Raw genomic sequence first — 15,376 nt, 5'->3', positions numbered from 1 at the left:
AAAATAAAAACTTTATTTTGTAAAAGGTATATGTATTAAAAATCCTTAAAAAGGGCTGTATCACAAAATGTTTTCGGAATCAATATTCCACCATCAGTGTTATCACAGGTTTACATGCTTTAAGCCACCAAAATGTACGGGTAAAAACCCTTAAATTGATTTTAAGCAGTTGGGGTTACATTATGGTATCTTATTTTGAAGGATGTTAAAATATTTCCGGATTAACCCCTGGCATCATATGACATCAACCATATTGGTTGGAAAATTGTAGGTGGAACCTTACATGGCAGAGTTTAGGTGACAACAGTTGTCACCTAAACTCTGCCATGTAAGGTTCCACCTACATTTTTACAACAGGTGTCACCTAAACTCTGCCATGTAAGGTTCCACCATGGACGTATAAACACAGATGGACTCAGCAATACCATACCTTGAATACACACTGTTTTGAAGCTTCGGTACTCCTGGGCTAGAGGGTAAAGGGGAGTAAAACGGGTATCGATAGAATGTGACGCTTCCTCAATGAGCATAAGCGTGCTTGAATTATTACTCGTGGGGATAATAATTCAGGCGTTAATAATAATTGGAAGTAGTAATAATTTATAAAAACACGTTCAAAGAATTTAATTAAAAAAAACAGAGTATAAATATTAACAATCACGTTTTTATAGAAAAAATAAAAACAATTTTATTTGTTATTAAAATTAATATAATGTCAATATAGTTAAGCTCAAGTTAATTTTTTAATACGTATCAAATAATACTATGATAAAACAAATCAATTAAAAAACATACATTGGTCAAATTAAAGTACCTACCTACATTTATTGTAGTCCAGTCGGGTTAGACGAATAACAAGCCTAACCTTGCATTAGGAACTGCCTCAAATTTTATTTTTCTAATCTTTAGGGGGGTCAACAGTAGTGTAAATTTTAAATCTCGACTAAATTCCGCCGTTGCGTTAGCCGCCATCTTGATTTTAAACGAGAACCGTTTTGGCTCAATATCTCCGTCATTTTCAAATTTTCGATAAAAAGTATGAGAACCAAAATTGTTAAAAATGTGATTTTCTATCATTTCTATTATCTCGAATTATCTCGTTTATTATTAGTTTTACGACAAAAATGTACCTATACAAAAATGGAGAGAATTAAATTCTAAACAATTTTGATTTCTTTCATTTTTTTTGCTAAAATTAATATTTAAGGTAGTACGTATGCGGTAATCTCGCGAGCGTAAGACCTGATTGATTTAAAAGCAATTGTTTTTGTTCAATATCTACGCCATTTTCAACTAAAATTTTCCAAATATGATTTCCTACAATTTCTCTTTAACATTTTTTTATGCGGTTGATATTTTCCGAGTTAAGTGGGAAAATAGTAAAAAGTGGTGGGGGGAGCATAATTACTGAATTGAATCTTGCTTCCGAGATGCACCAAATTTTATAATTCTCTCCTTTAGGGGAGATTAATATTAGTGTAAATTTAAAATCTCGACTGAATTCCGCGGTTGCATTAGCCGCCATATTGATTTTAAAGGAGAACCGTTGTTGCTGAATATCTCCGCCATTTTCAACTTTGCGACAAAAAGGTAGGAACTAAAATTGTTGGAAAATGCAATTTCCTACAATTTCTTTTTCACAATTTTTTTATGCGATCAATATTTTCCGAGTTAAAGGGAAAAATAGTGGAAGCGGAGGGGAAGTATAATTATTGAATTGTCTCATTTATTATGAACTTTACGACATCACTGTATATAAACAAAAATAAAGAGAATTATATTTTATAAAGTTTTTGAAATTCCCAATGAAACACCAACCAAAGTAAGTACATAAGAGACATACATAATAACAATAACTTATATGCATTAATGTCACTTAATTTTATTAACTAGCCGGTTTTATGGGTTGAAGTTGCCTGTCGATATTTTAAGTTTCATGTCAGCTAATATACAGTAGAACCCCGCAAATCCGAACTAATTGGGGGGACAGCCTGTTCGGATTCCGAAAAGTTCGGATTATCCGAAAGTTAGCCTTAACTAGTAGTTCAAAGCGTTCATTGTGATTTTGAGTAGCCAAACGTTCTCGCAAGAGTGTGGACAATATTTTTGGACTCAAGTTGACTACGAGAGAACCAAAGTAAGTTTGTGTTTAAAACACTTTATAAACCTATATATTAAAGTATAATATTTATTTTTAAGAAATTTTAAATGTCAAAGTCCTAGTAATCCTACATTGTCCAATATTCTGGCTTTACTCTGTATAATAAACATGTTTTTAAGTTTTTGTCTTGAATTTTAAAATTTTTTCACTTTCCGTTGGTTCGGATTTGCCGAAAGTTCGGATTCGCGGGGTTCGGATTTACGGGGTTCTACTGTATTTTTATATTTCAACATTTTTTTTTTTTAATTTTGGGCTCTGTTGGGGGAATTTCCTCATTTCCCCCCACGTAGACCCGCCACTGGTTCTCTCGAAAAGTTGTAGTAAATCGTAATTGCAACAATTTCAGCCCTTACACTTTTTGTCGAAATGTTGAAAATGGCGGAGATATTGAACAAAAACAATTGCTATAAAATCAATCAGGTCTTACGCTCGCACCTTTACCGGATACGTACTACCTTAAATATTGATTTTATCAAAAAAATAAAAGAGATTAAAATCGTACAAAATACAATTCTCCTCATTTTTGTATAGGTACTTATTTGTTGTAAAACGATAATAAACGAGATAATCCAATAATTCATTAATTATGCTCAAACTGTCACTATTTTCCCCCCATAACTCGGAAAATATCGACCGCACGAAAAAAATTATAATAAACGAAATTATAGAAAATCGCATTTTCGACAATTTCAGTTTCTACACTTTTTGTCGAAAAGTTGAAAATGGCGGAGATATTGAGCAAAAGCGGTTCTCGTTTAAAATCAAGATGGCGGCGAACGCAACGGCGGAATTTAGTCGAGATTTTAAATTTACACTACTATTGACACCCACTAACAATTAGAGAAATAAAATTTGGGGCAGCTCGTAATGCAAGGTCAAATGCTATCCGGACTGGGCTATTTGATAATGTATTAAAACATACTTTTCAAATTTTTCACCAAATAAGTATCATATAGACCTTTCAGACTCTCTTTACAGACAACAAATCCTAGAAATCCAGTTTTTCTTCTGGTTTCTAATTATAAATAAAATTATAAATGGAAAAATAAATAATTTTTTATTCATTTCACTAATTGATTTGAATGCATGAGAAATATCAAATTAAAAAGCTACTAAACAGATCTTTTTAAATCAGATGATGTCTACTTACAATTTAAAAATATATAATTTAATGAACTAATATCTTGTTCAATACATTAATATGAAGGACCCAATGGTACGCCTATGAAAGACATATTTCAAAATGTAAACAGACTTCCTCATCCTTCTATAATGTAAATGTAAATAAACAGTACTTACAAATGAAATGAAAGATCCGGATATAAATGTTTAGTTTTTTTTGCAAATGCAACACTGTAGCACCATTATTATGTATGTTTATTTCACTTTTCACAAAATATCACTCAGAATATAGCCAAAATAGCGAAAAACAACTTTTCCTCAATTACCTTAAAAAGTAAACAAACATGGAATATTTGACATGGACGTTTGTAGACAGAAATGCAAACACCGTTGCCATTTATTTATAGTTTCAATGCTTCTACATATACAATAATTGGTTGATATCTATTATTCAATGATATGAACACTTGATATTTTAATTACCATTCAATATGTAAATTAATATAACTGAACAATTATTATTTTAGTTTGATAGCATCTGTAGACACGACATAAAAGAGTAACATTTTCAGCAATACGCGAATAAGAAATTTTAATAAAAATACGTGACAACATGTGAAGGTACTTAGATTGTGACCTATTCAAATAATTTTGGCTTCACAATTTTATGTAAATAGCTGAGTCCATCTGTGTTTATAGGTCCATGGGTTCCACCTACAATTTTCCAACCAATATGGTTGATGTCATGTGATGCCAGGGGTTAATCCGGAAATATTTTTAACATCCTTCAAAATAAGATAACATAATGTAACCCCAACTGTTTAAAATCAATTAAGGGTTTTTACCCGTACATTTTGATGGCTTAAAGCATGTAAACCTGTGATGACACTGATGATGGAATATTGATTCCGAAAACGTTTTGTGATACAGCCCTTTTTAGGGATTTTTAAAACATATACCTTTTACAAAATAAGGTTTTTATTTTTTTTAATAGGAGAATACATCGATAACAGGTTGCCAGTCAAAAAGTGGCCGCAATTAATTTTAATAAAATTAATAGTAATTCATTTTTGAAAAAAAAATGTCGTTCATGTCGTAGGTGCATTTTTTTATACCAAATTAAAACTATTTTTTTTTTAATACGATGATACAAAGTTGCCTGTGAAAAAATGGCCGCAAATCCGGGTTGCCAGTTGTAAAAAACGCGAGGTATCAGGGATAAAATGAAAGAAAGCTAGCGCGCAATGCCAGTGGTTTGACAAGATGACTGCTTTAACAAATTCTTAAATTTATATAAAAATGTGATTTTAATTAACTAACATTAGAACGTAGTGATTCTGCAGTGGGATCTCGTTCTATGGTGACTATCTATATTAAGAGAAGAAAATGACAGCATGGTAAAATACGAAAAAACTAGTCCTGTTTGAGCATAAGTAGTCATTTACATACATTGTGCATGGCAGATACGTTCAGTTTCCGAATTAACACTCATATTGTACTCGTTTTAGTTTTTCTTTCTTTTAAAATACTCATACCGCCTACATACCATCACTAATATACCATTGTCTTCTATCATTTTGTTTTAATTTTTATTTTCAGAGCATTAGAACCAGGTCAACAAGTTAAACATGGCAACTCACCTTTACCTGCAGTGGGGTAAGTGAAAATCAAGACGAGAATTGTTTTTCCAGTTTGTAGTATTGCAATAGTAAAGGACTTATCTTACAAATACTTATAAATTCAAAATTAGAAGTATGAAAAATAGTATATCGCAATACATATTAATTATTATTTTCAATAGAAAACTAGATACAATGCGTCTCTTGTTTCATAACATTTCGGTATACTTTAAGTCAACCTTATAGAGTCAGCAGTTTTATATGAACATACTTAGCCTAGTAACGCGGCGATGTGTAATACAACCTTGGTGTTAAAAAAGGGAAAACATAGAGGAATCAGGAACCTTTCTTTGTCCATCTAGGGGAATTTGTACTTCCTCGGACGAAGACTCAGAATCTTCACATGCTTTCTTCTTATTAGATAGATTACGGATGGCTGCAATTGATTCACAAGACTTCTTTATTTCTCTCTCGATTGCTAATCTTTCTGCTTTGTTTTATCTGATGTACTGGTTAAAATACGACTTCGGCCTATCTTGCTTATCTTGCTTCCCCATTGAGCTTTTCTGTGTTATGCAGCTTTAGAGAATTCAGTCTGATTTGCTCAGGTGTAATCAGGATTTTCATTGACATTGTAGGTTCTTGGGTGACATTTTAGATTCTTCAGAAGTTGATCAAGATCAATTGAGAAGTTTTTCAAAAGATGTAGAAGGAATTTTTAAGGAGTGATGTGAAACGGATGTATGCTCAATTGCAGGATATTCTTGTTCTGTCGAGAAAGAAGTACCAGTAGCTTATGCAGATGGAGGATGTCGGTTAGCTACTGAAGACATTGGGAATACTGCTTCGGTAAATGGCTCTCTGTTGAACAAGTAGATACTAGTCTTTCTAAAACCAGAAATAATGTTCTTAAGATAAGATTAAGAAATAAGAGAGGTATTAGGATGCTTGGTATCCATTCTTGTGGTTTTATGTTTTCTCCTAGTGTTTTGTGTATTAGTTTTAATAGTTCCGTCTTCTTGCAGTACCGTCTTCTATCGGAGGTTGGCTACCATCACAGCAATTTTAACTTTGTTGGCTGCAGCTTTGAACAATTGTATTGAACTGCACCCGTACCACTCCCTTAAATTTCGTACTTCTTAGTGTCGCTTTTATAAAAATTTACTCTCAACATTTTTCCCAATCGCTTCTAAAGAAGTGTAACTTCGAAAAGCTTATATAAAAGCGAATAATTTGACATTCTCAAAATGTATTTAAAATTGAAAAGTAACTGGAAAACAATTTCTCAAACTTGCGGCGATATTTTAAAACTTTTAGCTTTGGGAATTCCCTAAAAGGTTCGCAGCAGCCATGTTGTTTTTATTTCATTTTTACACGTTTACACAATAACACAGCATCCATGTCACTCTTAACTTTCATGTGATCTATTGGTCTGTTAATGTTTTTTGTTCGTGTATTGTGGAGTGTACACTTGTAATTCGTGACTTGGTGTGAAAGACTTTTGAAAATAATTTTAGATGAATACAAAGTTGGAAAAATTCTTTAGCTAAAGTAGTTTTAAATCAAATAATCTTTATATTTTGGCATTGCCGTGTTTAGATTGTCATTCAAAGAGTGTTACTAAAATGTCGGTTCATTTCGAACAGAGGTGCAATGAAAATGTTGGATAGTGCTACAATAATTACATTGGTTAACAGCCGAATACCTATTTCATTTTCGCTCCTGAATAGAGTGGATTAGGAATCATTATGTAAAGTTCAAAAATCGACCAAATTGTAAGCACAGAAGAACACTGGGCTAAATGGAAAGAAGCTATCCACACTGCGCCTAAAGGCGTATCTAACAAGGCCAGAAGAAACGAAGATTGATTCAACAAAGAAAGTAAATCTATTAACCAACAAAATAGCATATACGAGGAGGGTTATGAAAACCTTTGTTAAGGTACTAGTACACTTTAGAAGACCAAAAATATTAATTTTTTTCAAGAATTTTTTTCTCAGAACCTTTATTAAAAATAAACATAAAACTTTTTACATATTAATATCTAACTCTTAGAGAGTACAAAAACTTTATCTTTTTTCATTTATGCACGTACACTAATATTGTAGAGGGCGCAAAAGTCGAGGCCTCGAAAAATGATGGCGGACAGTTAATCTCAGGATTGGGATATCTAAAACAAAAAAATCGTACGACATTTGAAAAAGGAAGGCTTCTTACGTGATAATTTACCACAATTTGACCAAAAAATAAAAAATATTTTTTAACCATGAAAAACTGAAGAAAAACGGACGATTTTTTCACAAAATTTTTTCAAATTTCCGTAAAATCTTTTTCTTGCGGAATTTTTTACTAACGGTGGTAAATTATCACGTAAGAAAACTTCCTTTTTCAAATGCCGTACGATTATTTTGCTTCAGAGATCCCAATCCTGAGATTAACTGTCCGCCATCGGAACCACTTTTTTCGAGGCCTCGACTTTGGCGCCCTCTATCTAGATATCTAGATAGCAAAAGACTCGATTTGAATCAAAACGAAACCGTTTATTTTGTTTTTTTTAAGAAAAGGAACGTTTAGAAGGAAAAAGAAAGAGCAATACCAAAAACGTTTTAAACGAGATTATTAACAACAATAAGAGAAAAAAATCACGGAGATTCTACCAACAGATAAACAACTGGAGAAAGAAATTCAAACCCAGAATGTAAAGATAGGTATGCTTTGTAATATGATAACAACGATGACAACTGACAAGGTACATGTAGGTACTTCTATAGATGGGCGAATCATTTTGAAGAACTGCGTAATGGCAATCATGAAGATGGGATGAAGGCTCCCATGATTCAAATGAATGAACGTGACAGAATGACAGACTGGAACCTGTTTCAACAATCTAACTGTTTCTATTTTAATAAAGTTTGTTAAAATTGGAGTATACACCTAAATTGAGGGCTTTCATTTGACACATATTTTGCCGTTGAGTGACAATAATGTTTAAATATATTATAATTTTTATATTTAGGTTAGTTTTTTTACGATATTGGATTGCGAGTATCGGAGTATCTTATATGATCGTATTTAAATTATGGAAGTGTTTCTAAAATATTTTGATATTTAAACAAATTAAACGGTAGAATATTCTTCCAGCTTTGTAAAAAAGGAATTATTAATTTTTGATTAAGCATGCTATGATTTTCTTACTAAGAAATTAAGAATTAATCTATTTTTTATTATTTTTAAATACTAATGTTGAAGAAAAGTGTCCAAAATGTGGAGATTATAAAAATAAATGTTTTGTAATTTAGAACTACTAGTAAAGTTAATTGAAAGAATCGATAAAATATGTAATCTTATATCTTGATATCTCTTTTTCGTCTTTTATGGGGGGGTTGATCAAAGTATTCGTAACATACCTCGGCCCTAGAAGGTGGACAAAACTGCCTTCCAGCCGTAGTTATACAGGATTCCTCCAGCGTGGCCACGATAACATCCGAGGTCGCAAGCAGGGGTTGTTCGAACAACGTCGTCATCAAAGCCAGAGGCCTACCTGCCAAGAAACACCCTTCTCAACCATGAATTACAGGCCGGACCACCCTGATTGCATTTTCTCACTACGACTGCTTAATATCTCTATCTCTCTCTGTTCGTCCCTGTTCATGTTCAATCTCGCCACCTCTCGTTCTACCTAATCTTCTTGCTTGCTCCTAGCACCTTGCTTCCCTTTGGGTTGCCTTTCTTCCTGTTCCTTTCTCTCCAACGTTCCCTTCACATATCTTTGAACTGCTCTCTACCGATCTGACGACCTAGGCATCTCCACTAGCTCCGTGACCGATTACACCCTACTTCCCAGTTCTTTATCAAGCAGGCTCCTCTTGGCTATCCAGTTATAGCGTACCAACAGAGTGAAAAGCATTTGCTCCTTTCTGTCTTTCCAAATCTGTAATGGTATGCCCTAAAACAACCATATCCTGTGAGAATCTGCGTCAGGAAATAATCCAAACGCCGATACCCGCAGTTCATCCATCTTCTCAGATTAAGAATCAGTGACTTCATTCACTGCGATATAGTCCCATTCCTCTTGCCTCACCATAAGGGATCTCTCCCTTTCTTCGTTTTTAAACATTATCTTGCTATGTCTTCATTTCTTCTTTCGTATACTCGTACCCTTTCCTTCACTAGCGGAGTACATCGGAATGCACCCGGGGATAACTCAAGGCTCCTCAGCAGACACTGTTCTGTAGGCACATACCGCCCTCAACAGACTTGTTGTGAAAACAATCTTTTTGGGACAATCTGTACGTCTGTACCAATTGCTAATACGATTTAAGAATTTTAGAATGTTATGTAGGCACAAAGATAACGAACACATGGTTCTCATTTTACATCTTGGCATCTCGCAAGGAAAGGAACATGTGTGGATACTCTTTTGTCAAGTGGCGTTTAATACCCTTAACGAACCAAGCAGGGGCGTGCGGTCCATGCAAGCAAGGGAAGCATTGCTTCCCTTGGTTTCCGTAGGTAATACCGTACCAACTGAGTAACTGCGATTATTTAAAAAAAATTGAACAAACACATAAGCAGAAGCAGGATTTTAAGCTTCATACGAGAATATTTAATTATGTAATACAAGCAGTAAGTAATAAGAAAAGACAAACGTATTTTACCCTATTTTTGTCATACAGTAAATAACAAAGCAATGAAATACTCTAAAAGCAGTGCTGCATGCTGCATTTCTAGCTTTCGTTCCGTACGCAGACCCATAGGCCATGATCGTATTTCTACGTTGGTATTCGGAGTCATGTCGGCAGATAATCTGATTTCAAATTTGCTTCTCCTCAGCCTATGTAAAAATCACCGGGGTTGCACGCAGAATGGCGAGTTCAAATTTCGGGCATATCTTCGCTTATAAGCAATTTTGTCAACTGCATACAAGGAGCTGTTTTCGTGAATTGAAATGGGATTTACCAGCATTTGACAATGACGGGCTTCGTCGACTGATTTTGTGGAATTATGAAGATTGATTTTATTTAATTATTTATATAAATAAATATAATAGAATTATTTATATTATAAATACTAAAATATTTATATAAATATATATGTATTAGGGTTTTGGAGAATGGCGAAAATGTGAAAAGTGGGATACAGAAACCAATAGCTCGAGAGGATTTTTGGAGTTTTTTAACTATGCTTTTTTCAGAAATATTTACATTGTTAGATAATTTATTTTTGTATTGCAATGCAAGATAAACGAGATTGGTTTCTGTGTAAAAAAAATTAGCGAATTTAATGATGTTATTAGCAAAAAGAGAGAGATGACTTTGAAAAATGTTTGAATAATATGATGGCAAGAAGTTTTGAGCCTAAAAGGAAACGCATACGCACTGATAATGTTGGAGATGTCCAATAGTGCTACCGCCGACTATTATAGTCTATAATACTATCAGATATAACCGTCGGTCTTGACGGTCCAGTTAGCTGAGGCGCAGTCGAGCGACAAGTTTAGTGGATTTGCGATTTGCGATCGCTGGTTCGAGCCTCAGCTAGGTCATCAAATTAATAAAAGGCCAACGCCGTAGTATAAAACTCAATAGAGTCTACGACTTGGTCTTGAATAGACTGGCGTCTGATGACCTATGGAGGAGCGGTACAGCAAGGGATAAGGGCTTGCGGCTTGGTGATACTCCTCCTTAGATCCCTACCGAAGGGCGTTGAAGCCTAAGAACGGTGTATATATATACTATCAGATTTTAGATCAAATATGCCAACGAATGGAAAATAGGTTTAAGAATTTTGATGACCGAGACTTTCGTTTTTTTATAAATTGCTTTCCCTGTTTCAAATTTCACCGCACGTCACTGGAACCAAGGGAATATTATGCAGTGATTTAGAAAAACAGAATGTTTGAGCCTTCGATGCGCTAAGACGGCTATTCTCAGTGTATATGTGTGTATGTCTTCCCCTTGCCCTCCGTGTAGGGACAGTCTCTTCGCAATTATTGTAAAATAGCCTCTGTTTCGGACAATTTAATCGTTTAATGGTTTAATAACTTTGTGTAATTAAATTAGTTGTTTGTATTTCTTTCTCTTCTCATGCACAACCTTTATGCGCGCCTCTTCGCTGTTTTAAACCAAAACCAAATACATCTTTTGAACCAGTTGCCTAAAAGTTCACTCTTAATTAATATCGAAGGACAGTATTACCGCTCTGGGACATCGTGGTGGTCCAAAAATGTTTACCGATGTCCAATTAGGGAAAAGGGAGTAATTTCCCTCCTTTTCGCCACGGTGTTGAGAGATTCAAATAAAAAAAAAAAACGTTTTCCAAGACTCTTTCTGTCTTTTTAGGTGAGCTGCCTTCTGCATGCCTTTGTTAAAACTCCCATACCCCAAATAGGCGCCGCGTAGAGGATGATCGATTGCACAACATAATGAAGGGATATCTCTTCTTCTTCTTTATATCTAAGAAACATTCAACACTAAACTAAAGATGTCCTTTGGAATGACAAGACATAAACATTCATTACTACTATTGTCCTGAAGCTATTTTCTTGTTGCATTTTCATATAACTTACTACTATTATAAGAAACACTCCGGAAATAAACTGAAATCTCGAAATCCATTAATTTCACAGCGATACAGCTCAATTGAATTGTTGTTCAAATTGAGGCAAGATTGCCGTCTCTACTCTTGGACCATCAACAACGTAGTTTTGAGTTTGCACGGAGAGTTGTTAACGTAATAACGATGTTTTTTTGTATTTACAGAGTTCAGGGAACCCCAAACGAAGACCACGTGAAGCCCCGCTCTCTGAGGTTCACATGGTCGATGAAGACGACCTCGAGCAGAGACCCCGCCGAGATAATGGCCGAGATTCGCAAAGTGTTGGACGCCAATAATTGCGATTACGAACAACGCGAGCGGTTCCTGTTGCTCTGCGTGCACGGGGATCCTAATACCGACAGTTTGGTGCAATGGGAAATCGAAGTGTGCAAGCTTCCGCGTTTGTCTTTGAATGGAGTGAGGTTTAAGAGAATTTCGGGTAAGTAATGGTGTGTGAAAACTGTGGGAAATATCAAAACTAACTTGCTAAAAAGATTGACCTTTAAAATAATATGGTTCCACAAGCTATGCGCAAATCGCTTACCTTAAAAATTGGTGTTCTTCAGACACCTTCAGACCCAAGGTGACTACTCAATTCATCACTGCTCTTTTTAATGGATTCCTTCCATGAATTTCACGATACACGTGCGACGGTACCGTCAAATCACGAAAGGTTCGGAATTCGGGAGTTCTTTCCCCGTTGAAGGTTAGAAGCGAAGTCGTACCTTCTGTCCTTGAGGTACTCAACGGAGCATGTCCGGTTGTATATGATGCGCAATTTTTGTGCTTTTTGTGTTTGTGGATAAGTAAAAATTGATATTGAGCATATTGATGAAATTATTTTATTTAAATTAGAAGACACACAAGGTTATTCTGCATCATTTTTAAAGAGTGCAGAGAAAAGCCACGAAATATAATTATTAAATTATCTAAAGCTTATTCTACCGGAAATAAATTAAATATTAAAATGATCTTCAACATGAAATAAAGAGATAGTCAGTATATTGTAGCGGAAGAGAAATCTTGGCCGATCCCCGTATAACAGTAAACACCTCGAGAATGACGTAATCGGATGTGCTAGGCCTCGCCGGAGAATTCTGGAAGGTACGTCACGTAGGCGGAACAAGCCGATAGCTCGAGATGGGAGTCGATTGTTCCAGAATAACAACTGGGTATAAATACGGGCATATTTTGTGAATAAGTTTTAGTGTATAAGATAAATTCGTCTGTAACTTATATAAATAAAGTCGTATATAAATTACGAACCGCTAGTTTTATTGTAATTAGAAGTAATTACACTAATCACGCTACAGTTGGTGTCGGTGTTCGGTAAACTTAGTGCGATATAAATAAGTGGATTACAGAGAGACTTTAAAAGACTTTTGAACTTTATTCGTTGGGAATAACCGGAGTGCGTTAATTGTTCGGTATTCGGAAAGACTTTAAAAGACTTTTGGACTTTATTCGTCGGGAATAGTTAAAGTGCGTTGATTGTTCGGTATTCGGAAAGACTTTTAAAAGACATTTTGGAAAGTACGTGTGTGCCGACCAAAGATGTTGCTACGAGAACTTACAGTAAAACAGCTCCGTGAACAGCTAGAGGAACGGGATCTGGACAGCAGTGGGCTCAAGATAGTCCTACAAGCACGACTCGAGGAAGTCCTAACGAAGAACGGAGATGATCCAGAGACGTTCCACTTCCAGTCAGCAGAACAAGCAATCTTATCGAAATTAAAAACTGTTTCTGAAACGATTGATGATACTTCTAAGATAAGCAACGAGAAATTTGAAAGTGTTTCTCAAAAGATCGATGAAACTTCTAGAAAAAGCGACGAGAAACTTGAAGAAGTTAGTAAAAAAAACAATGAGAAATTCGAAACCATTTCTCAAAAGATCGATGAAACTTCTAGAAAAAGCGATGAGAAATTTGAAAGTGTTTCTCAAGTAATAAAAGACGTTTGTAGACAGACCGACGAGAAATTTGAAGAAGTTTCCAGAACATTCGATAAGATACAGAAAAGTGTAGACGACAATAAAGAAATGCTAGAAGAGAAGATCAAACAACTAGAGAGCATGATAACTGATACAAAAGTACAACCATCAGTTAATGCAGTAGCTTTAGATCTTGTAGTGAAGGATGAAACACCGAGAGACGAAACATCGCATCATATGAGATTAAAATTACCACCATTCGATGGGAAGTCCTCTTGGTCCATATACCTTAGACAATTCGAAGCTATTGCGACCGCCAACCATTGGACCGAACAAGAAAAGGCTGTTTCCTTGACTGCTGCTTTGCGAGGTGATGCTGCAGATATATTAAGATCAATTCCTAAGGGTCAAGAAAATTGTTACCAGACCTTGTTCACTCGTCTAGAAAAACGCTATGGAGATGCCCATCTACAACAAGTATACAAAGCACAACTGAGAAATAGAAGTCAACGAGCAAGTGAGAATCTGCAAGAATTTGAAGCAGATGTGGCTCGTGTGGTGCGGTTGGCTTATCCGGAGGTGCCAGACAGCGTTTTAGAAGAAATTGCGGTAGATACCTTTGTCAATGGGCTGAAAGATAGTGAACTACAGAAAGCTTTACGACTAGCAAGACCGAAAGTTTTAGATGAAGCACTTGCTATTGCCCTGGAACACGAAGCAGCTAGCCAAGCTTCACGAAACAATCGAGTAATAACCGTGGAAAAAGGCGATAAGAGAAAAGATGAACGTTTGGTGGAAATGGTACGGAGGGTGATTCGTGACACGATGCCGAAGAGACGCATGAAGAGGGCTGGAAGAGTTGGTTCAAATACAGATGCTTCCTCGATACGGCCATGCAGTGAAAGTTGTAATCACCGGCTTAAAGTAGATGAACAGCTTTGCCCTGTGAGACGAACTACCGTCGTTAATGAGCAATGGCAGCCACAACAGTTACAAGAAGCCCAAGAAGACGATCCATGTATAAAAAGAGTATTGGATTGGATGCGTCGAGGTGAGAGACCTAGTTGGCAAAACATTAGTGCATGTAGTCCGGAAGTCAAGGCCTACTGGAGCCAATGGAATTGCCTGATACTAAAAGATGATCTTCTGTACAGAACCTTTGAGAACGATGATGGTACAGAATCTAAGCTTCAGTTGATTGTACCTAAAAGTAAAGTGTCAGAAGTATTGCGTCAGTTGCATGACGGTACATCAGGTGGACACTTTGGTATTACGAAGACTCTGCAAAAGGTTCGAGAACGGTTCTATTGGGTGAACTGTAAAGATGATGTAAGAAGATGGTGCCAGAAATGTGAACTGTGTGCATCCGGTAATGGTCCAGTTGGTAAAAAGAGAGCACCCATGAGACAGTACAATGTTGGCAGTCCTATGGAAAGAGTAGCAATCGACATTGCAGGTCCATTTCCAGAAACTGATGCTGGAAATAAATACATCCTGGTAGCCATGGATTATTTTACGAAGTGGACCGAGGCCTATGCATTACCAAATCAAGAAGCTGCTACCGTTGCAGAGGTACTTGTTAAAGAATTCTTCAGCCGATTTGGTGTTCCCTTGGAGATCCACTCCGACCAAGGGCGAAACTTTGAGTCAGCTCTTTTCCAAAACGTTTGTAAATTGATTGGTGTCAATAAGACCAGAACAACACCCCTGCATCCTCAATCAGATGGGATGGTCGAGAGGATGAACCGAACGATGGGTAAACACTTGTCCAAAGTTGTATCTGAAAATCAGCGAGATTGGGACCAACACATTCATTTATTCCTGATGGCCTACCGCTCGGCCGTAAATGAAACTACAGGTCAAACACCAACCTGCCTGATGTTGGGTCGTGAAGTTCGGTTGCCCTGCGACCTAGAGTTTGGCTGCGGACCTTCCGAGGAACATG

At 36.0% G+C, this 15,376-nt stretch overlaps 1 protein-coding gene across 17 annotated transcripts in view; it reads left to right on the top strand.

The window, feature by feature from the left end:
* LOC126892901 (MAP/microtubule affinity-regulating kinase 3-like) overlaps positions 1 to 15,376 on the top strand; it is a 592,659-nt gene that overhangs the window by 551,415 nt on the left and 25,868 nt on the right. For 15 of the 17 annotated variants that reach the window (XM_050662736.1, XM_050662738.1, XM_050662745.1 and 12 more), the window contains 2 exons: positions 4,883 to 4,939; positions 11,664 to 11,938. In XM_050662736.1, the coding sequence (XP_050518693.1) occupies positions 4,883 to 4,939; positions 11,664 to 11,938 (332 nt within the window). The remainder of the gene's footprint in view (positions 1 to 4,882; positions 4,940 to 11,663; positions 11,939 to 15,376) is intronic. The other 2 variants (XM_050662749.1, XM_050662746.1) reach the window with 1 other exon arrangement.

Source organism: Diabrotica virgifera, chromosome 9 (assembly GCF_917563875.1).
Source record: "Diabrotica virgifera virgifera chromosome 9, PGI_DIABVI_V3a".
In the NCBI taxonomy this organism is placed as follows: Eukaryota; Metazoa; Arthropoda; class Insecta; order Coleoptera; family Chrysomelidae; genus Diabrotica; species Diabrotica virgifera.
This window is presented reverse-complemented; position numbering and strand designations above follow the sequence as displayed.